This window comes from Chroicocephalus ridibundus, chromosome 15 (genome assembly GCF_963924245.1).
Source record: "Chroicocephalus ridibundus chromosome 15, bChrRid1.1, whole genome shotgun sequence".
Classification (NCBI taxonomy): domain Eukaryota; kingdom Metazoa; phylum Chordata; class Aves; order Charadriiformes; family Laridae; genus Chroicocephalus; species Chroicocephalus ridibundus.
Window position 1 is genome coordinate 704,788 of NC_086298.1, and position 23,376 is coordinate 728,163.

The 23,376-nt window shown below is 56.6% G+C and overlaps 2 protein-coding genes across 2 annotated transcripts in view; both read right to left on the reverse strand.

Moving 5' to 3' along the window:
- RABL6 (RAB, member RAS oncogene family like 6) overlaps positions 1-8,691 on the reverse strand; it is a 65,613-nt gene extending 56,922 nt beyond the window's left edge. The window contains exons 1-2 of the mRNA XM_063352731.1: positions 8,096-8,691; positions 288-422 (exon numbers count right to left, since the gene is read on the reverse strand). Coding sequence (XP_063208801.1) covers positions 288-422; positions 8,096-8,225 — 265 coding nt within the window. The 5' untranslated portion in view covers positions 8,226-8,691. The remainder of the gene's footprint in view (positions 1-287; positions 423-8,095) is intronic.
- Positions 8,692-9,800: 1,109 nt separating this feature from the next.
- AMBP (alpha-1-microglobulin/bikunin precursor) lies at positions 9,801-15,628 on the reverse strand. The gene is made up of 10 exons (XM_063353142.1): positions 15,432-15,628; positions 14,629-14,771; positions 14,300-14,376; positions 13,674-13,787; positions 13,115-13,216; positions 12,515-12,552; positions 11,566-11,644; positions 11,308-11,475; positions 10,967-11,143; positions 9,801-9,945 (listed from the first exon to the last, which is right to left on the reverse strand). Exons 1-10 carry the CDS (start codon positions 15,537-15,539, stop codon positions 9,914-9,916), a joined length of 1,038 nt encoding a protein of 345 aa, XP_063209212.1. The 5' UTR covers positions 15,540-15,628; the 3' UTR covers positions 9,801-9,913.
- Between the last annotated feature and the right edge of the window lie 7,748 nt (positions 15,629-23,376).

Below are 23,376 nucleotides of genomic sequence, written 5' to 3' on the forward strand. Positions count from 1 at the left end.
GTATCACAAATATTTCAAATCTTTTGGATCACCTATTAAACGCTTTCCTTGAATTGCGGCTTCCAAAGACCTATCCTTTAGCACTTATAACATATAGTTTCTGAGTAAAGCTTTTAAAAACACAACTGAGAAACTGTGAATAATAAATTAAAATAACAAGAGTGATGAGAGATCATTTTATCTCCCAAGCAGACATAGAAGAAAGAAGCAAACAAGGCTGCAGCAGAATTTCCACCCCCAAGGCACTGTCCCATGACTGTCATTTCCTCCATGCCCTTCCATCTTACTTTTATAATTCCAGTGGATGCTGGTGACTTGGATCTCCTGAGTTGGAATATATTCCTCAATGAATTTCTTTCCCTGCAGTCGGTGCCAGAGTGTGGTTTTCCCAGTGTTCCTGTCCCCTCGGATGACAATTTTCACTGGGGAAAAAAGCAAGCAGACAAATAAAGTTGATTAAAAACAAATCAAAGAATGCTGTGAAAAGCATGTTAACTTTTTGCAAGCATTATTCAGACGTAATTAGTTCTCCTATATTACACAGGCATAGATGGGGTTTGTTAAAAAACATGAGCCTCAGTCATTAAAATTAGCGTTTATTCAGCTGCTCACACTAGCTCAGCAGAAAGAACCAACATCAAGACTGAATCTCCAGACTCTGCACAACTTCAGCCAGCTGAGCGTCCATTCCTTCCCTCCTCCTGCCTTCTCTACCTCTGCCTAGCCCGTACTCCCATTCTGTCATACCCTGCTCCTTTGCCAGCCTTCTGTGCCAGGCTTCTCCTTCAGTTACCTCCTCTATCGTTCCCATTTCTCCTTAAACACTTTCATTCCTTGAGAAAATACTCACTTCCTAGATCCACTTGCCCCATGTCCCTGAAAACTCAAGGACCGGTTCTCGGCAGAGCCAATGAGGCCGAGTCCTGCGTTCAGAGGTGCTGCTCCCTACATCCCCCGGGGGTGCGACTCTGAACCCCAGCAGCGGTGAAACCATTCTGGGATGGGTTTGGAGAGCTGAGAGGCAGCTTCTGGTGAACATCACCGCAGACTTAAGCTGCCGTTGCTCTCAGCTGTCCCCAGCTTTCTCGCACTGGGGCAGCGGCCCCTTTCCCAGGGGAAGCAGAACAGGACTGTGTATTGGTGCTCCAGCTCACAGCCCAGACAGTCTGCGGTGAGGAGACAATCCTTGGCAGGGACGAGGGGCAAAGCAGTGAATGTTCACAGGAGTCTATCTTAAACTGCCCCCGATAAATTCGCCAAACTGCCTCTGTTGATAGCCACAGTTCGATTCCAATTAAATCAAAAGCAGTCTATGTTACGTCCTTAGAAACAAGCTAAACTGAACCAAAACAAGCATGCCCCTTTGGGGACATACACTCGCTTAAATAACAGTGAAATAAAACCAAGAGAAACTGCATCTCTGAAGGTCCTCTGTGTGTCAGAGGGACAGTCTCTACCACAGGAGCCAGCCCTCAGCTGGTTTTAGGTGCAGGTGTACTGACGGCACTCGGCATTCTCAGAATCTGCAGCCTCAGGTAAAGGCACAACAGCCCCATTTCCACCGACCGGCCTCGCACCAGCTCATCTACCACCACGCGCCTCTGCTTCTGCACGTGCTTGTACCCGCTGCGAGGAAAGTCTGTCAATGGAGAAACCCGTTCAGACCCTCCCGAAGAAGTGTCCAATGCATCAACTGTACACAACCTGGCAAAGTAACTTCTGCAGCAATTAACAACATGAACTTTCCAGAGCCTACCCAATGCTACCATTTTCTTTCTGAAAACAGTACGCGTTGTTTTCTAAATTTTCTGTTACATTAAAGGATGGGGTTTTTTTAAATACCCTCCTTGTTTTAAGTGGCAACCACAAGGCTATTAGGAAACACAAGCTGACTTGAACAGAATTTTTATGCTTGCGTTTTGAATAGGAGCTATTATCCCCTAGAAAATGGGCCACTCAGAGGCATCTAATGGCAGATTCAGGTGATTAGCATTAGGTTGTGCATCATCATTTGGGCAAGGAAATCTCAGACTGAAGGCTGCCTTCTGTTGTAACTCAGGAGCTATTGCAGGCATTTCAGAGAAAAGTTTAAGAGGTAAACTTTAAGGTATGTGCTGGTTTTGGCTGGGACAGAGGTCATTTTCTTCATAGTAGCCAGTATGGGGCTGGTTTGGATTTGTGCTGGAAACAGCGTTGATAACACAGGGACGTTTTAGTTATTGCTGAGCAGTGCTGGCACAGCACCAAGGCCTTTTCTGCCTCTCACCGGCGAGGGCTGGGGGTGCACAGAAAGCTGGGAGGGGACACGGCCGGGACAGCTGCCCCCAGCTGCCCAAAGGCTGTCCCACGCCGTGGAGCATCGTGCTCGGCATGGAAAGCTGGGGGAAGGAGAAGGAAGGGGGGGTCGTTCGGAGGGATGGCATTTGTCTACCCAAGTCACCGTTAGGCGTGATGGAGCCCGGCTTTCCTGGAGATGGCTGAACACCTGCCTGCGATGGGGAGCAGTGAGTGAATGTCTTGTTTTGCTTTCCTCGTGCACAGCCTTTGCTTTACCTATTAAACTAAACTGTCTTTATCTCAACCCATCAGTTTCTTCAGTTTTACCCTTCTGATTCTCTCCCCCATCCCGCAGGGGGTGAGCGAGCGAGCGGCTGCGTGGTGTTTGGTTGCCAGCTGGTGTTAAGCCACGGCAAGGTAAAACAGACAGCACCACAAAGCCCGTGGAATAGTTTAGTCTGGTGAAATTTTGTGCTGCAGTTTCCCTGTGCTTTTGCTGCTGTACGCTGAGACGTGCTGTTGTTTATTCTTTTACAAAGTTACTTATTAAAATAGCAAAAGGATAACAAAGGCAAAAATGAACATAGTATTTATAGGCTGACTTCATTTACAGGTCTCAGCACATCTCTGCAGAGACAACAAACCATTTCCTGCATTTCCTGTCACTCTGTGTGTGATTCTGTTTCCTACTTACAGTGAAACAATCAATGTTGGGTTCCTTTGATTTTTCTGAATTAATGCAAGTCCATGGCATAGGCAGAATGAGATTCCATTTGCCCCCGTTAAAACCCAGGGCTTTCTAAATGCTCTCGCTGCCTACCTTAGAGCACCATTTTAAAATTCATATTCCCCCACGAAGTGCAGCATGAGATACTGAAACAGTGCGTTTTAAGGGACAAATGGACCCTCCCTTAAATACTTAGGCCGCTCTCAAGGTGCACTCTCAGGATCACTGCCAGACGACTTCACTGTGAGCTCTCCCCAGAAGGGGTGATCCTGCCTCCCCCGGGACCTTCCTAGTGCCAAGAGCATTATTTACGCAGCTACACATTGAGTCGGATCAAGGAACTGAGCCGGCTGAAAGCTAACCCCAAAATTATTCCTTTTCAGTTTTCTTCTCTAGCTCAAGTGCCCAGCTGCAGGAGCGGTAGGAGCAGCACACAGGAGGCACGGCTGGAATGGCAAGGAGAGCACCCCACCCCTGAGCAGCTCACGTTCAGATCAACGCAAGGTGCTCGTGGCACCACACGCTCGGTTTGAACAGGTCCAATGGCCCTTCGCAGCTTCAGCACTCCCCATATCAGGATCTCTTACCTCCTACACAGTGCATGAGTTTTCACTGACTTTTTTCCTGAAGAAAGAAAAAGTCTTTAAAAACAGAACAGGAGGAAGGCAGGTGATGTAAATAATTTCTAGCAAAACAAAATCTGTATTTGGGACGTGGCTGGGGCAGGTGTACTCAATGACAGGCACCTTCAAGACAGGAAGAGCTGAGTGAGCTTCAGGGTGCAGCCAGGCAGGTACGTGACAGGCCTGGGCTGTGTCTGAATGCAGAAAAAGAACCAGTAATTATGGGTGAGGTTAGTACCATTACCTACGGGACAGTAACAATCGCTGCCTTATTTTGATTTTAAGTTAAATCAGCACTTACTGCAACAGCCATAGGTTTGTGGCAAAGACAGGAAAATTATCTGTGGGAAGAAGGGTAGGGATGGGGAATAGATCAAGATGAGAGGAATCACAGAATCATAGAATCACATATCGCTTTATTCATATTGTCACTGCATCAGGACAAATAGAGGGATTTCCACTCTCCAGATGAAGAAATGGAAGCAGAGCAGTGACGATACGGGCCCAGAGGGCAGGTCTCAGACCAACTCAGAACTAGAAATGAGCAACTCCCAGCTCTGCCCATATTGCTCCAGGACACCGCAGCAACTAAGGATCTCAGACCCCGCAGCAAAGATCCCCAAACTTCTCTGCTAATAATCCCCATACGGAGGGTCATAACCTTGCCCTCATTAAGGTCTTTGGGACTGTGACTACAAGGCTGCAATTCAAATCCTTTAAACTGGTTCTGCTGCCAAAAGCAGCACACCTGATCTGCAGACACCCCCAACCACGCTTCCCCAGGGGGAAGAGGCCAGACAACAGTCGAAGCAGGTTTGCCACGAGGTGCACAAACACCTGCATCAGCAGTAGCAGAAAACGCAAGAAGGTGGGAAGCAGCAGGACGAGGGGAAGCCTTTCTTTTCGGAGTAGCGCTGAATGAAAACACTTAAAACTACAGAGTCTGGGAACTACTACCCTCAAACACCACAAAAGAAGTAAGGACTATAATGATTACCAAAAGGATACACGGTATTCATTTTGTCTTTTAAAGCACGTTTTAGGCAGAAAAGTAATAAGGGGAGGGACTGAGGGAAATCTTGGAGCTACTGACTTGGGTATTTCTGCACTGGCGACTGTCACGGGCAGGCCGCAGAGAGCAGGCAGGAGAGCAGCCCGTGCTCCAGGCACACGCAGCGGTGGGGTTTGTTGCGTGGTGGGCGCACTGGGTGCAGCGTCAAGAATAAAGTCCAAAGCAGGCGGCGTGCCGTGTTCTGGGCAACAGGACGGATGGATCCGAACCTTTAGCACTTCCACATCGTTTGCTCCTGTCACTGATCACCAATGGATAACTCCCAGGGAATCCTCTTGCCAGTGCAACCCAGCCAGAACCCTTCCTTTCACCCTTGTTTGCCCATCATTGCCTTACATGAACTTCCACGTTTGAGTAACCTCGTGCTGGTACTTCCTTCTGTAATTTGTGTTGTAATTTGTTTAAACAAGCACCGCTGACAAAGGAATGAGATCCACCTCCCTTGCTCTGCACCAAGCCCGCTTGCTCTGGCCTGTGCTACCCTCTCTGGGCTAGCACAGCTACCCGAATGGTGATCAGATCAGCGGAACTGACCCAAGTTTTCACAAAGATTGGTTCCCATACTTGGAACCATGATCTCCCATAAACATCCAAGCCATTACATACATGGTGGAGACCCACATCATTTTCATCTCTGTACCTTCCATAGCGCTCGGGGAACTCTGGTGTTATTTGGGCCACGGTAAGTAAAACACAGGAGCTCCGTGCAGATGATAAAGAGAGCAAACAAGGAGTGTGTGTGCTGGGAATGCAATATGAAAGTGTTTTTGTTTTGAAATAGGATGTCCCATGCAGAGGACGTGACTGCTGCCGAGGGCTAACACTGGCCTTTGCTCTCATCGTTTCATTAGAAATCTAAAGCTGCTCACCCTGCAACACTCTTCCTTTTGAAAACTTAGCTGAGTGGGAGAGAGACTGTCAAAATCAATCATTTTGGTTCAACTCAGAGGTGCATACCACCCAGTGCTTTTAATCCTCAGCTTGTAATCTTTAGAACACCACACCATCTTCAGTGTCACCTCAAACCAGGGGGCTGTCTGGTTACAAAATGTACTTGCCAGCCGTGAAGGCTGGCACAGCATGGCCTGTTCTGAGCCCTGCAGCGAGGCACCGAGAGCCAGGTGATAAGGCCATTTACTGCCCGCTTTATCAGCGAGCAACTCAAGGCATTCTCAGCACACTAAATACACTTCTGGGAAGGAAATGGGCTTCAGTTCACAGCCAGTAATGGTCTACGAAAGCAAGGAAACATTTCTTTAAAACAGGTAACCACAGCACCCTTTGGTTTAGGTTCAGCCAACTGCAGGAGAACAGAGGAGTTTCAAAGATCCATAGGTGTTAATGGTGGCTACAAAACACCTTTTGCACTCCTCTGCTGAATGTCACACATTTGGGAAGAAAGGAGCCCTGGCAGCGCATAGGATTTGCAGCTCTGCCCTTCCTGGGCAACAGCCCTTGTAATGACATTCCTGCACAGCCCACCTTCACCTCAGACCATAACCTCACCGTGCTGGAACCTGCCCCTCTCTCCAGTGCCATGCCTGTGTAGGGTACTCCGAAGCCCTTTTGTAATCCTGCCTGTATCTCCTATAAATATTATGTAACAGCGATCCAGGAAGAGTTACTATGGAGATTGGAAAGCTTCCCTTATGGCAGTGACTGAAAGCTGCAGTTTTAGTCCAGATATGAAAGCAGTAACTGGAACACAAATCCTGATAAAACAGGGCACGAACCAAAAAGCTTTCCCAAGGCTTTCAGTAAGGAGACAAAAAGCAACCAAGCTACAGCTGGTAGCTCAACTGCTGGCATTTTTGGCCTTGCTGCATTAACGACAAGTAGGTACATACCCATGCAGGTTCACTGACAGCACAGTTAGTCAACACGTCCTCGTCGACGGCTGTGCCAGCAGGATGCAGCTGATCCATACTACCCGCAGCACAAACGCTCACTCCCTGAAAAGTCAACTCCGTTCTCCTACATAATTCACAAGCTGGTATGAGCTACCTGATCTCAATGTGTACCGGTGACGCACGTGGATGTGTTCTGGTCTGTGGGATGCACGAAGGCTCTGCACAGATCAATGGTCTTTAACCAACAGATCTCCAGGTACGTGTTTAACCACGCAGTGCTGTATTCCGAGGCATAATAGTTTCATCCTCACCTCCTGTCTTTCACTGGAAATAAAGTCTCTTAACAACACTGTGCTTCTGTTCACATTCCTGACTGCTTGCTAAGACACTAATTTTCTAAATTAAGCACTACTGGCATATCTAACAGATGCGCGATGGACAAAGGCACCAAATGCTCTCCCTAGTATAGGACAGAGCTTCAAAATATATCCATTCAAAAGCCCAGTCAACAGTGATAATACTAAAAAAAGGCAAAAAAACCTATCCCCAAACCCCAAAGTGCAAACCCCTCCCTTCATGTTCTCTTTCAGATTAAGATCCAACCTAAGCTCCATTCCTCCAACACGTGTGCCTTTGCAGAATGTACTCAGTGCCACGTTTACAAATCAGTTTCCTTCTAAACCGCCAGTCTCTCGGCCTTCTGCAGTCTGACTTCCCTGCCCGCCTGGATCCACACAGACGAGCTGATACTCGCAGCGCTCTCTCGTACCATCTCTATTTTCAGCAAGGATGACATAACTACCGTCCCTGTCTCACAATTGTTATTTTGGGATGTATTTCACATACTTGCAGTGCTCTCCTGAAACATTAGAAATAACCTTTACTGAGCATCAGGGGGAAAACGCAACCCTGAGCCTCAACACTGAAAGGAAAAAAAATTCTGAAGACGTTCCCTGAGAAAAGAGCAAACGTATCAGTTGCAGAAACAGATAATCAGAATGAAATTATGTACCAAGGGCACATAAAGGCATACATCACTCCCCTTGTATTAAAGCCTGGCAGGGCAGAGCTTTTCAATAGACCCTTATCATATAACCACTAGAGCTTAATTATAAATACCATTATCCTGGGCTGCAGGGAAGGTCACCCACACACTCAGGGGAGTTACTCTCTTGATGGTTTAACTGACAAAAATTGATTTACAAGGAATTCTCTCTTGTGCCACAATCAGCGGAAAGCAGGCAGCCGTTCAGGACATCTGCTGACTGAGGACACTGCTGCACTACAGGTTCCCGAGTCCCGCACAGAAAGAGAAAAGTTTCCCATCCCTCCTGCCTCCCACGCTTCCGCAAGCTCTAATATTTCATTGCAAACTTGGCTTTGGGCAAATACCGGCAAAAGCACCACCACACACAACGAAAGCATATGCATGTCACAGTCCCACCACGCTATGGGGCATCAGATGGGCCACACCGACGCGTCTCGCCTCCCACCCGGGGCCAGCCGTGGCCCCCGCCAGACCCCCCGAACCTGGGCTCCGACTCACTGTTATACTGGACTCCCTTGGCAAACCTCCTCTGCAGAGCCTGGTTCATGGACTGCAGCCCCGCAGGGATATTCTTGTCTCTGACCGGAGTCTGGTCCGAGCCCACCAGCTTCTTCAGGGCCGAGAACATCTTTCTGGTCCCACACCTGCGCCACCACTTGCGGGAAAAGGGCCGCTGCGCCGGGGCTCAGGGGCAGGGCGGCCCCGGGGCAGGGGGCATCGGGGGGACTCACAGCGGCGCGGGAAAATCAGGGCTGGGGCAGGGCTGGGCCGGCCATGAGGGGCCTCCCGGGCTCGGCAGGGCGGAGGTGTGCGGGCTCGGCCCGGCCCGGCCCGCAGCGGCGGGGAGAGGGCTCAGCCGGGGCCCCGCCGTGTGCCGGGGTGCGGGGCGCTAACCGGGCATGGCCCGGGACCGGGGCGGTGCGGGGAGACAGGGGGGCTCCTGCCGGCGGCGGTGGGGCCGAGGCGGCGGCTCAGCCCCGCCGGGCGCCGCCGCTGGAGGCCGGGCGCGGGGAGCGGAGGCGGCACGGGGCTCCCGCCGCCGTCGCCATCTTGCCTCTTCCGCCTCGCCGCCGGGGGACGGGGCGCGCGCGGCGCCGGGTACGGCGGCCGCCAGGGGCCAGCAGGGCGCGGAGCGCGGCCGGCGGCGGGGCCCGCGCCTGCCTTCGGCCCGCCCTGGGCGCGCCCCCAGGACCCCTGTGATCCCCCACGGCCCCTCGTAACCCTTCCCGGGCCCCCATGTGTACCCCCATAACCCCCGTCACCCCCTCCTGGGCCCCTCATGGCTCCCCGAGACCTTTGCAGACCCCTCCTGTGAGCTTCATGGCTCCTCTGCCTGGGACCCCGGGGAACCCAGTAACCCCCTCCTGGGACCGCCATAGCTGCCCCGCGACCCCCATAACCCACATAATCCTCTCCTGCCACCCACCCCTGCCCCCAGCACCCCGGAGCCCCCCCGAAACACTTCTAATTCCCTGCCGGGACCCCCACCTGTGAACCCCACGACCCTTGTAATCCCCTCCTGGGACCCCTGTAGGCCCCAAATTCCCTGTAGTCCTCTTCTGGGACCTCTATGGCCCCCTGCGATCCCCACAACCGCTGTAATCCCCTCCTGTGACACCCCCATTTTCTCCCTGTGACACTCACAACCCCGTAATTCCCTCCTGTGATCCCCAATAATCCCCCTGTGACCCACTGTAACATCTGTAATTCCCTGCTGTGACCCACCACAGAGCCCTGGGGACCCTAAACCCCTTCTGTGACCCCTCAGGTTCCCCTCTGATGCCCTTGCTGTGACCTCCCCCCCCGCCGTGATCCCCATCCCTCTCCATGAGCCCTACCCCAGCCCGTGACTGTCCCCCTGGTCCCACGATGCCCTTCCTGCTATGACCTCCATGCAGCAGCAATTATTGGTCCTGCTGCCCCCTTCCCAGCTGCCCACCACCGGCCCCCAGGAGATGGGGGGCTGAACCCCAGCCAGCGGGACGCCCTGAGCCCCCCAATGCCCCGTTGGCCAGCACAGCACAGCGTGGGCAGAGAGCAGCTGAGGCAGGGAGAGAGACTCAGTGGGGACCCCCCAGCAGCCCCACAAAGCGGGGGGACACGCCACTGGGGAGGCCAGCGAGGACCCCACGGTGTCCTCTGCCCCTCCTGGACACCCCACCCTGCTCCCCACCAGCTTGAGGATGGACACTGGGCTCATTGGTCACATCAGCGACATTTACTGTTGGAGACATCTCCTGTGCCGCTGCCAGCAGCTCCTGGCACCCTCCTGCTGGGCCCCAGTGCTGGGTGCCGGCAGCTCGTCCTCCACCCGCGTCAGTTTGACAGATGCAGAAATTCCTCGTCCTCTGCAAGTGGAGAGACACATGGAGTGATGGACGGACCCACAGAGCCCCTCCTAGCCCCACAGACAGATGGCGATGGCTGATGCTTCCCACTTTGTCCCTGCTGTCAGTGATGGGGAGAAGTGGTCCAGACCCTCCATGCACCCCCATGCTGTCCTGGGATGTCACTTCACGTCCTGTCACCCGCAATGGTGGCATTAATGAACTTTATATTGGTGACAGGGATAATAAAAGATGGGCTCTGCGCTAAGACACGCTACTCTGGCCCCATTTCCCATCCATGGGGCATGGTGAGTGTCCAGCTCCTGCCCCACAGGACTCGCCCAGGGCTGGCTGTGGTTGAAGACCCTTGAGCTTGCCCTTCTTTGTGGGAAGATTTTCCCCGTCACACTCCCAAAAACCTGCTGGTCCATCCATCCCACGGGCTGAGCAGTGCCCATTGTGTCTCCCTAGGAGGTTCAATATGGAAACCCCCGTGATGACTAGAGCTGGAGGGTCTGTCAGGCATTGCATGGAGGGTACACCCCCGGCGGGGACCCTGTTTTGGTCCTTATTCGGTGTCAGGGTCCCTACAGCCCCCCCAAATCTTTCAGCCACTCTTCCCTCAGTGGCATCCTCTCCTGGGGGCTGTTGCCTCTGCTGCTCCCCACGGCACCCCAGCCTGCTTGGGCCATTTCCCCTTTTACCAAGACCATTTTGAAGTTTAGTCGTGGCCTCAGTATATCTGCAGTCTACACAGTCCCCCTGTGTGATACTGTCTGTGGATTAATGACCATGTTCCTCAGTTCGTCAGAGTCCCTGACCCAGGACAGCCCCATCCTGGGCCCACCCAGATCCAGGACAGCTCCATCCTGGACCCACCCAGATCCAGGACAGCCCCATCCCAAGCCCAGGCAGACCCAGCACACCCAGATGCAGCCCGGAGCAGGACAGGAGATGGTGCAGGCTGCTGCCCTGGGTCCCCCAGCACAGCGCGGTGTGGTGCAGGCAGGGTGCAGGCAGGGTGCGGGCCGGGTGGGGGTACCTGCCAGAGAAGGAGCCCCGCAGTACTCCTTGCACTCCTTCTCCGAGTAGAACTGGTTCCCGTTACCCTTGCAGCCTCCGTAGCTGAACGTGATGCACTTGCCCTGAGTGGCGTCGAAGGCCCAGCGTGTCACCGGCTTCTGGCAGGGACCCTGGACGATGGGCAGTCTGCAGGCAGCTGTGGGGACAAGGGGCTGCTCTGAGGGCCGGGGTTCAGGGCCCCCACACCTCCCACATGGATGCTGGACACATGGGGTCTCTCTCAGATCTCCTCTGATGCCTCAGCAAAGGCACCTCCCATGCCCACACCCCACCGGGATGTCTCCTGGTGGTCCCGCTCACCCTCGGTCCGGCACGCCTGCAGGCACTCCTTCTCCGAGTAGAAGTTGTTGCCGTTGCCCAGACAGCCACCGTAGAGGAAGGATTCACAGGCCATGGAGGAGGAGTTGTAGAAGAAGCGGGAGAGCATCCCGCTGCAGGGCCCGGGGTCCCGGCTCAGGCGGCACGAGTCTGGGGATGAGCGCAGCATGGGCTGTCACAGGCAAACAGGGATGCAGGGCAGGGGGACACCCCTTGCAGCCCCCCTCCCCTGGGACATACCTTCCTTATTGCCGATGTAAGGGGGCAGGGGTCCCGCGGCCGAGCCCTCCTCGGGGGGCAGGACTGCTCTCCGCGCCCTCTGCATGGGGAAGGAAGCACAGAGCTGCTGTCAGCCCCTGCCCGTGGGACCTGCTGCCCACCCCGTCACCCCTGGACCCCTGCTGCCCCCGGGATGGGGAATGGTGGGGGCAGCTCTGCTGGGTGCTGCAGCCCGTCCAGGCTCCAACCCTCCTCGGTGCTGCCAGCACATCTCCAGTCATTGATCTCGGGTCAACAGGCTGTGATCCCTCCCCACATCATGGTCTTCCCAGCCCTGTGCTCATCATGGGTGGGCACCAGAATCATATATTTTGAATAAAGACACCCAAAGTGCCCCAGTCATGCCCTGTGCTGGGGACATGTCTCCGCTCTCGCTGGTGTAAGGTGGTGTGTTGCCTGCTCTCGAATCAACTGCGTTGTTTCTCCTATGAAAGTCCAAGAGCGGGGGGGCTCTTGAAAATCCTTCTAAACTCAACCCCGTTGCGTGACTGTAGCTGAAGGATCAGTGGGGCACTGAGCTGCCTCCCCATCCCTGGAGGGGGGGTCCACATCATGGCTGGGGCACCCAGCCAGGCAAGGAGACACCAGGCTCCACATGCAGCAACTTTCACCCCGTGAACAAAAATCAGAGTAGGAAAGGACCGTTGCCTTCCACTTGGAATTGAGCCCTAGTGCCCACCTGGCCCCAGGACCCTCACCCTGCGGCCCGTGCCTGCCTGTGCCCCCGTCCTCGCAGGCAAAGCCCATCAGCAGAGATGAAAGAGCATCTCCCAGGGCAGTCAGCAGAGCTGCTGCCCAAACAATGTGTCCTGCCCACAGACCCTGGTCCCTGGACACCGGGTCTCCAGTAGGTTTGGCTTGGAGGGGATGTCCCCAGCCATCTCAGGAGGTCCCGGGCTGCACCACTCACCTGGGAGGCAGCTGCAGTCTCCTGAGGAACGCATTCACCTGGCCCAGATGACAGGAGAGAAGATCAGCAGCATGAGAGGGGAGGCACCCTGACGCACTCATCTCACTGTGGTCCTGCACTGTGCACACACAGGACCCCGGGGAAGGGGATGCCCCCCAGTTTCAGCCCAACATTCTTCCCTTCTTGCTGCTTTCCACCTCCCACTTACAGCAGCATCACCCTGAAATCCCCACACCCACCTCCGTCATGCTAGCACCTTCTGAACCCCAGGCTGAGCAAGAAGCTCCTCGGGTCCTGGGAGCACCCAGTCATGGGGTCTTGAGTGACCCTGGGTGTCCTGCGCCCTCGTTCCAGTACAACGTTGTGGGGTGCGTTGACCTGACAGCCCAGCAAGGACCCCACTAACTGGAAGCTGGTGGAAGCCTAACTGATACATGGCTTCTCTTATTCCCATCCCACCCTACTAAAGCCCTTGTCTCTCCTCCCTCCATCCTGACTGTCCCCCTTTCTCCCCAGCCTTGCGCACCAAGAAGGAGCAGCCCCAGTGCTCTGGCATTCTGGGGGGACAGGCAACGGAAGAAGTGCCTCGTGGTGGGTTACCTCTGTTGGCCAGGATGAAGATGGAGTCCGCGGGGATGCCCATCTCTAAAGCCAGCTGCTGGAAAGACTCGATGAGGTCCTCCCGCAGCTCCGGGTTCCTCCCTGGGCAAGGGAACAGGCTGTGAACAGGGTTGGGGTGGGAGGGGGTCTGCATGCAGTCCCCCAACCACCCACCGACCTGCAGAGCTCAGGCAGCTACAGGCAAGCCCAGTACCAGCCTCCTGATCCTACCCAACCCCTCCTCTGTTGCTCTTGACCAGCCTTGAGCAAGGGCTCGGACAAAGTGATTCTAATGTTTTTCAATCACAAAAGACAGCATCTCCTGCCACTGCAGGGTTTCTTCCAAGCAGATGTTGCCACCTTCATCCCAAACAATGGGCTGGTTTGGATGGTCACTGTGTGATGTGGCTTTAAGCTGAGCCACAAGACTCAGCCTCTGCAGTGCTGAAGATGAACTGGTCCAAAGCACCACTTCCAAAGCCATGGTCAGGTGCCTCAAGGGACCATTGGGTGGTGTTCCTGAGCTGTATTGGTCCTCAAGTACCATAGCCAGACATACCGTACAGCTTCAGGGTGGTGGTTGGGCCAAAACTACTTTTCTTCTTCATCAGAATGACAGCATATTCTTCATAATTGGTGCGGAGCACATAGGACCGGATAGACACATCCCATTCTGGTGAGACAGAGACACAGGGAACATCATTCCTGTCCCTTGGGGAGAAACGGGGCAGTGTAGGACAATCCCAGAGCTGGGGGCTGAAATCAGGCAGCTAATTCAAGAAAACAGCTGATTTTTGGGAAGCGGACTCTGATACAACCCTGAGTCCCTTTAGGCTCACCAGCCTCTTCTTAGTCGAGGGGATTGGAAACCGAGGGTTGTGGACAACTGAGGCACCACCAACGCTCCTGAGATGTGGCTGGTGGGATCCTGCAGCAGCTTGGGCCCTTGGGGACAGGAGGGATCTGCTGGAACGTCTCATAATCCTGTGCCTATGCAGGGACAGTGGTGAGAGCCCCTGCCCCTGAGCCCCTTTCCTCAAACTTCACTCCATACTTTGGCTGGAAATGACCCAAACTGTGGAGTGGTTTCGGAGCCCCACTCTCCCAAACCCTGGCACTGGTTCCCATCACCCAGCCATGGCACAGCTCTTGCGGATGAGCGGGTCAGCAGCGAGCCCAACTTACTGGGGTTATAGTAGGTGTATTTGCCGGGAGTGCTGGTTTTCAGGTACTCTCCTGAGATACGCGTGCAGTCACCTTGCCTGGAGGGAGGAGGAAAACAAGCAGCTGCTTGGAGTGATCGTTTTTCTGGTTATTGCACAAAAATCATGTCTTGGGCACCAAGGCCATGGCGCAGGACCCCTGAAATCCCCCTGGGTGTTTGAGCTCAACCCAGACCCTCCTCAGGGCTCTAATGCCAGCCAGGGCAAGCAACTCCCGTGTCCTGTCCCAGCCCCTGGGAGATCGTGGGGTGGCTCTGGGGGAGGCTCGAGCACCCACGGCAGTGCCCCTACCGCAGCCGGGTGCTGGCGGTGCTGATCTGGTCGTTGCTGGGGCCAGGGCCCAGCACCAGCGTGCCCATGCTGAACTTCTCCTTGTAGTTCTTCATCCACGTGCAGGTCGTGCCGATGGCGATGTCGTACCACTTCCCGTACATCTGCGGGGAGAAAAAAGGGACATCACCGCCAGCCCTTTCCACCGAGGTAGGGCACCTCCTGGTTTCCTGCAGAGCTGAAATATTCCTGGCCCAGAGAGCAACTGGGGGGATGATGGTGCAGGGTGCCAAGGCCAGAGCTGCTGCAGGATTTAGGAAGCGGATCAGCACGAAGCAGGATTTTCCTGGGTTCCCTGACCACCAGGCAGAGCTGGAGGCATCAGGCTGGCATCTCCCTGTGTGTCCCGGGGGACCCCAGACCCAGGCACACATGTGGGGCTGCTCAGAGCCCGGCAGGGGACAGGGCTGCCTGCGGGACATCTCCCCGGCACGCTGCATCCTGCACGAATCCTGCGCGCTGGGGCTGCCCACGGGCCCTGCCAGCACCTCTTAGGCTGGGCGGATCAACAGGCATCTCATGGGATTCACCAGCCCCAGCCGCTCGGGCTCTGGCCGCCTGGCTGAGGTGTTTGCCGAGCTGAGGCCATCCCAACGGCCAGAGCTGGTGGGGTGGCACCCCGGGAAGGACACGCTGCCAATGCCTGCCCCACACAGCCTGACACGGGCATGGATAAATATCTCCCTCCTTTCTGGAGGAGAAGGAAATAAAGCTTTCCCCTATCCCTTCTGCCCCAGAATTAAGGGACCGCAAGCCGCCATTACCCGCTCAGCCTCAAAATTCTCCTGCACTTGGATATCCTCATCCTGGTCCCCGACGGGGGTCCCGCTGACCACGGCAAAGAGGAGGAGGGAAAGGAGACCCCAAAACATTGTGACCGGTGGCTTCAGAGTGCTCCTGAGCCCCAGCGCGCCCGCGGGATCCCGGACTCTGTGCTGTCCCCAGTGCGCAGCAGCGTGACCTTCAGACTGCGGCCAGCGGGGCCGGCCAGCTGGGCTCGGGGGGGCTGCCAGGGGGGAGTGGGGCAGCTGGTGGCCCTGCACGGCCCTGGCCACGTGGGCCTCGGCAGCAGTGGGCATTTGCAGAGAGCTGACATGGGGTGCAGGAGGGGAGACGAGCACCCTCCTGCTGCGCCAGACTGAGCTCCTCACCCTCCCCGGTTCCTACAGAACTGCTTGGCCCAGACGTGGGGCCAGGACCTGCCCGTCTCCTTTATTCTACCTTGGGATCCATATTCCTACTCTGGCATCCTGCAAAGAGCCTGCCGAGCCCCAGCCCTGACAGCCCAGCCCAGCCCTGCGGAGAGGAGAGGACTGAGGGGTCCCCAGCGCTCACCCCAGGCCGCCTGACCCTGACCAGTGTCCGCAGGGAGCAGAGTCCACGCTGCCTGCTCCCCTTTTGGACCCCCTTCCCCGGGGGTCCCAAGCCGGCGGCCAATGCCTGGGTGTCACCCATCCTATAGCCGAGGATCCCCAGGCCCGGCAGGCGTGGGTGGTGCTGGGCATGCCGTCCCTCCACTGTTTGCCTTTGCAGGATGATTAACTGAAACCAAACAGCCCCGGGAGAAATGGCAAACAGAGCAAAGGGCAGGAGCCCCTCTGCGGGTCAGCCCCCAGCCCAATATTTGCAGAGAAGGGCCGGAGCCGGAGGCACGCTTGCAGGAGGCGGCTGGACTTTCACCCTTCCTCTCCAGCGCAGGCCACCAAGGGACCCTTTGCGCAGGACCCATGGATGCGCTGCCCGGCCAGCACGAGCTGCGGGGGAGGCCGTGGTCCGGGCTTCTCATGGCACACGTCTTCGCGTCACATCTGGGGCATCCTCAGGAGCAAGGGGGAACCTCTGGACATGGGGCAGAGACCCCTTTAATGAACCCGCCTCATTAACCCGCCCTGTGCTTCTCTCTGTCTGGAGGAGCATCCCCCCCCCGCCCCGGCCCAGAAGCAGCGCTGGGCTCCAGCCCCCCGAGCGGGGGCTGCGGGACGCCGGGGCTGTCCCGGGGGTCCCTCCCCGCGCAGGGGTCCCGCTGCCCCCGGCCCCGCCGGCGCTAGGTGGCAGCCGGCGGTAAGGAATGACAGCCCGGCCCCGCTCCGGTCCCCGACTCCGCTCCGGTCCCCGCCGCGCTGCAGCCTCGGCGGGTGGGGGGACATCGCTGTGCCCCCCCGGGGCGGCCCTTCCTCCGGCGCCGGGGCCGGGACAGGGCCCCGGGCAGCGGGGACGGCGGGGACCGGCAGCGACGGGCAGTGGGGGCTGGCGACGATGGGCAGTGGGGGCCGGTGGTGACGGGCAGTGGGGGCTGGCGACGATGGGCAGTGGGGGCCGGTGGTGACGGGCAGTGGGGGCTGGTGACGATGGGCAGTGGGGACTCGCAGCAATGGGCGGTGGCGACCATCAGCGATGGTAGAGGGGACTGGCACTGATGGGCAATGGGGGCCGGCAGCAACAGGCAGTGGGGGCTGGCAATGATGGGCAGTGGGGACTGGTACTGATGGTAGAGGGGACTGGCAGCAATGGGCAGTGGGGACTGGTGATGGGCAGTGGGGACTGGTGATGGGCAGTGGGGACTGGCCCTGGGAGCTTTGCAAAGCAGGACGGGCTGTTGAGTGCTGGCAGCGGGGACGGAGCCCTGTGCTGTCGCGGGGCAGGCAATAGGCAACGTCCAGGGAGGCAGGACCGGCTGCCCGTGCACTGCCCATGCGGGAATGGGCCTTCCCATATCACTGGTGCACAGAAATGCCCTGTGGGGGCAAATGCGCTCAAACAGCGGCAGTCCCAAGTGTGAACAACGCAGGATACGCTCCTAAATATCCTCTTTGGGGACCAGTCTGCTTTACTGGAAGCACACGTGCCCCATGCTGGGACCTGGCTGGGGAGGGAGGAGGATGTGTGACCCTGGCATCAGTTGTCCTTCCTGCGGCTGCTGCTCGACTCCTCTCCTCCCACTGCTGGTGCTGGGGGGGAGCGGAGGGAGCTGCTCCCTTCCAAAGGAGGAAGCTGGAGAAGCTGCAGGCCTGGGGCACATCCAGCCCCATCGTCTCCTCTTCTGTGCACGTGAGCATAGCACGAGGCTGCAAACACAGGCCCACGGGCACCATCCTTGCTGGGAAAGCTGGGGAGCAGCTGTACTGGCTGCAAACCTCAGCTCGTGCACGTGTCCTGTGTTGAGAAAGGCCGGGGAGGTGGTGCGGGCCCCCATCCCCTTCTTCACTTCTGAAAACGCACTCACTGTCCCCATCCCCATCCCCGAGGCTGTGGCAGCATTTGTGCCGGGATCACTTAATGGCTGCTTTGGCTGGGACGGGGATGGAGAAACCCCCCCAGACTGCCAGAGCACAGGGCTGCGATGGAGCCTCTGCGGGGCACGGCTCTCCAGGGAGGGGGCTGCTGGGGTCCCGGGCAAGGCAGCCCCAGGGAGCATCCGCCAGAACAGGCGGCTGCGGCTGCCCAGGGAGGGACGTTCCTGCGGATTGCTCTGGCCGGGAGACAGGGCAGCAGCGGTCCTGCGGGAGCTGTGGGGCGCGAGCAGCTGCCAATTCGCAGGAAGTTTAGAAAACACTTTGGTTTCAAACCAGTTTGGGCAGAAACCAAACGTAGGGAGAAACCAGCAGAAAATTCCCGCAGACCAAATTCCCCCATCCCCACTGGCACAGAGAGGCCCCAGCCCCCAGAACCCCCCCAGTGCGGGGGCACAGTGGGGCGGGCACGGGGGCAGGAGGCACAGCAGAACCCGAGGGAGCACCAGGCACCATGAGCGGAGCCCCAGGGCCCCGTGCCCTGAGCGGGTGGCTGGGGACACACGGGGCAGGGCCCTGCAGAAGTGAGGGCCACCGGGATTGAGTGTCCGACAGCGGAAAAGAAGATGTGATTTATTCCCAGGGGCCTGGCCCCCCTCCTCTCCCACTCCCCGCTGGCTGTGTTACAGGCTAGAGGAGACATTCCTGCCTAGTCCCTTCAGTGTCCCTTTATGGACCTGCTGTCCACAAGCTTGTCCACTCCCTTTCTGAACCAGTGTTGCCTGGCTCCTTTTCCCCCCTGGTAGCAAGCTCTAGATGTTCAAACCCCACTATGTAAAGAAGTTTTAGCTTCTCTGTTTTAAACCCCTCACTTGCTGGCACTCCTTCCTCCAAGGATTGCTGGAGAACTGCAGATTCATGCTCATCTTGTCCACCAAGATTTTGCAAGCCTCGCTCATATCCTCCCTTGGTCTTCCCCTTTCCAAACAGGGGACTCTCAGCCTTTCCAGTCCCCTCTCGCACGACAGGCGCTTCATCTCGTTGGTTATCACAGAGCAGGTTCAAAGAAAGTCAACTCCTCTATCTCCTTCTTGAGCGGTGAAAACCAGAGCTCAAGCGCACGGCACCCAAGGCGAGGGCGCATCAAGGTTTTCTACAGTTTCTACAAACCACTTTTCCATCTTGTTGCCAACACTCTTCTTCATCACACATTTTGATGACTTTTTTTGGCTGCTGCTGCTGCCAATTAACAGTTCTCTGAAATCCCCAGGTCAGTGATGGCTCCCAGCTCTCCTCCCGAGTTTAACCACTTGTCCTGAGCTCCATGCCAGTGCCCCGCTCTGGTTGCTTCTCCCTTGGAACATCACCTTCATTCCTCCCCACCAAAGCTCTCCTCCTGCCTCTGCGTCCCTCAGTTTTGTGAGATCCTTCTGAAACTTGCCATCAACACAGCCTTTGGCCATCCAGAAGAGCTCAGTGTCATCTGTGAACCTGAAGATTTCCCTCTTCACTCCCTTCTCCCGGGGATGTATGAAGGTGTCGAATATAAGACTGGTCCCAGGGCTGGTCCCCGGGGCACCCCACTGCTGACTGTCCTCCATCCTGATGAGTGACTGTTCAGCCCTGTATGTTGTTTCTGATCCTTCAGCCACCTTTCAGTTCACGGAAGAGCCTTTCTTCTGTTCCCACAGCAGGTTTGTTTCTTTAATAACCTGTGACGTGGCGCCTTGTCAGAAGCTTTCTGACAATCCAGACAGACCCTCTGGATCCTCTGCGTTTGAGACAGGGTCCCCCCTTGCAGGAGGTCTGCCAGCTTCTGCCCAGCTCCACGTTCAGCCACATGCTCCACAATCCCATCCTTCTGCGCAGGCTCTGCGCTCTCACTGGTGCTACGGCAAAGAGAATCTCCATGTTTTAGCTCCCTTTTGCAGAGGTGAAAGTTCCACTGTCCACCAGCCTGCTGCCCAGCTGGAAGGAGAGGTCCCACACGGCAGCCTCTGTGGTTTATCATATAAGTTGTCCCCAGACACGAGTAAACACCATCTGTCCTGGGGACGTGCTCATAGCCAGCTTGTCCCATCAGTCTGGGACTTCCTCTAGATTTACTTCAAATTGATCTGGCTCCTCTGAGCGACCTGCTGAGCACGTGCGCCAGGCCTGGGCTCTCCCCACTGCTGCTGGCCAACATGGGAAAACGCTGAGCTGCGGCGTGGGGCCTCACCATCCTGGAGGTCCCATTAGACCCTGAGCATCCCCTCAGCCCTTAGTTGGCTTTCTGCCTTTTGGTGGTTTAAGGGCATGTTCTTCGAACAGCTGTAGCATCTTTTTCAGGGGGCTCCGCATACCCGTTTTTAGCTTTTTACCTTCCTGTTTCCAGAACTGCCATGTTTTGTGGGCTTCCCTGTTCTCTCCTAGACAAGCTTTCCATTTCCGAAACACCAGTGTTTTCCACGGTACCTCCAGTTAACTCTCCCGTCAAACCGGGAGCCGGGCTGTTCAACCACCTCATCTTCTTTTTGAATTGTGGTGCACACTTTACCCAAGCTTCTCAGGGCCTATTTAACATCACCTCCAGGTTATGTTTAGGATCTCGGGGTTGGGGTATTTGTTGATAGTATGCCCCATTTCTACATACTTCCTTTTCCCGAACTTATTATGGGCTATACCTGGCCCTCTCTGTCCCGCTGCACTGTTACACCTGGCAGTGCTGTGCTTTTTAGTATGGAGCAGTTCCCCCGGTGCCTCTTCCACCCGCTCCCAAGCACTCAAGATCCACCCAGAACAAGATCTTTGCGATGAGGGTCTTGGAGCCTCGTTGCTCCAAGAGGCTTCGTTTACTGCACCCACAAATCCTATCTCCGCATCTCGTCTTGACGAAGCCGGTCTGTACGTGGGGGAAGTGACCTCCCACCTCCGCTGCCTGAGCTTACACGTTCCCTGGTCCCACTTAATATTTCCAGATGACTTACTATTCTCCTTGTGCGCAATCTGAATTTTACATTTTTATTATTAGAGCCTGGGATTTTCACCTGCAAAGATTTCTTCAGGCACTTTTTCCTGTACTGTTTCACTGTATATAACCCCTTCGTAACCATACCCCTCCTCTGTCAGGCCTATGAAGCTGGTAGCTGGGGCATCACCACACCTTGGTGGTTACCCTCCTTCCCCCAGGTCTCTTTGTCCTGGTGTACGGTGCCATCGCATGCTGCCATGCTTCCCATTTCCCCTTGTGCTCCTGGCACCTGTGTGAAAGCTTTTCCAGTTCTGCCCTTGCTCCTGGGCCAGCCGTCTGGCAGCCTCAGGGCTCAGCACCCTCCGCTTTCGCTTCGTGTCCTTCAAATGCTCTGAACATCCAGAGCCTGGTTTGTGTCCCAAATGCCTTTTCGTCCCCCAGCTGTGGTTACGCTCCCGTCTGTCTGCCCAGGCTGTGGCCTGGGGAAGGTCTCTGTTTGCATTTGATCGGGGCTGGTCAAGTTATGGTTTTAAAATAGCAGCAGTTATGGCTTTAAACAAAGAGCTGCCAGGAAGGGAGCTGAGGCTGCAGGCACACGGGCTGGGTTTCAGGGGGTGGTGTGTCCCACAGCCCCTCTGCCCGGGAACAGCATGGGATGCTTGTGCTCTGCAGTGGGTTTCCTTTCTGTGCTCCACAAACCTGCCTCTCCTCCTTCTTCACCTCCTCCTCCTTCTCCTCCCTGTCTGCTGGGCGCTCTTTACCTTGAGGGCTCTGCTCCTGCCCTGAGGTTTTTGTGATCCCTCATCCCAGCTGTGGCAGAGGGGAGCCTCTGGGCCTTGTAGTGAGGGTGAACACCCCACAGCACTTGTGGGGCTCGTCAGGAGACCTGCTGGAGGCTTGGGCCCTGCTCAACAGGCATCTCCCCTGCTTCAGAGGCTGGCTGGTGTGCCAGGTGCTGCCTGCCTCTCCTTGCGCTGGGCTTGCCAGACCCATGCCAGCCAAGACGGTAGGCAGGGATGGTGGTACAGGGTGGGTGAGGTGAGGACTTGCAAGGGGGCACGGGTATCATGGAGACCTCAGGTAATGCTCCCTTGTGTCCTATAGGTCACGGAGTGCCTGGGAGCATGTTGTGGGATGAGGACGAGCTGTAGGACGAGAGCAGGCAGGACCTCCAGCATGGCCAGCACATCTCTGATGCTCTTCAGAAAGAACAGTTGAGTGTTCAGCAAAGGGCAGAGCAAAGGGGGGCAAAGGCTGGGCTGGGGAGGGAAGTGCAACCCAGATCTGGGGACAGTGACAGGCACAAATCACCCAGGCTCACAGAGGGCAGCGTTGTCCCTGATGGAGGTGGGCTGGGACTGGCTTCATCTGTGGCCCAGGCACTCGTGTCCTGCTCCTGGAGTGTCCCTGGGCACTCGCCACCCATCAAAGCTGGATGGCAGCTGTGGACCTGCCGGTGCAGACCTGCTGGGCTGCTGATCGGTGGCACGTGACCCATGGTGGCCTGTGTCCCAAGGTTTATGCTCAGCTACATCTGGGTACATGGGACAGCAAGAGGGAGGGATGGCAGAGCAAGAAGGCTGCTGGGATAGCTGCGCCTCTAGAGCCCCGAGGCTGTACGTCTGCCCTTTGGGACATCCCTGGAGCTGGCTGCATGGGTGCAGAAGGACAGAAGCACCACCTGGGGTGGAACCATTCACCTGATGGGGTGGCACTTGGAGCAGGGTCTCAGGGTGGAGGTGGCACGGCCGTGTGTCTGTCTGGGAGGTGTGGCAGCATCCTCAGGTGGGGGTGGGCTGTGCCACAGGGTGTCTCTATGTGGTGTCTGTGCCTCGAGCTGCCCGGTCACTGTGTCTCCAGCCAGCAGCATCAGCCCAGGCACCTCCATCCCCAGAGATGTGGGGACACTTGCCCATCCACCCACACCGTGTCTGTCCGCACAGGTCCTTCCTCCGCCTGGCCGCTGGCCCTGGGGCTGGCCTGTCCACCCCAAAACCCCAGGAGACCCTTTCCATGGGTGCCCGGGGGACGAAGCCCCTGTGTCCCCATCACCTCCCAGCTCCCCATCCCCGAGCCGCCTGCTGCTCCGGCTGCCCAGCCGTACAGATGGCTTCTCCGCCGCGCCGGGTCGCAGCCTCCACCCTCACGTGCGGCTGCTTTTTGTGTCCCTTCTCGCTGCGCGTCGGCCTCACCCCGTCCCTCCCGCCCCTCCGCCGCCCGCGCCCCCCAGCGCAGCCCCCACCAGAGCCAGCCACACACACAAGTGAACTTTTCTGCGTTTTCCAGCAATTAAAAAGAATAAAGCAACAGTTGTCTCCAGGCAGGGCATGGATCCTGGTGACCCTGATTTTCTGTGTGGCTGGGCAGGGTGAATGGGGCTATTGAGACCCCGATGACTGGCATCTCCACTCCAGGATTGTCTCCCCTTCCAAGTCCCCCTCCCCGCGCTCTCCTCCTCCCTACCCTCCTCCCCGCTTTTAATTTCCTTCCTGGAGAGAGCTGCTCATCCCCTTCCCATTGGCCAAA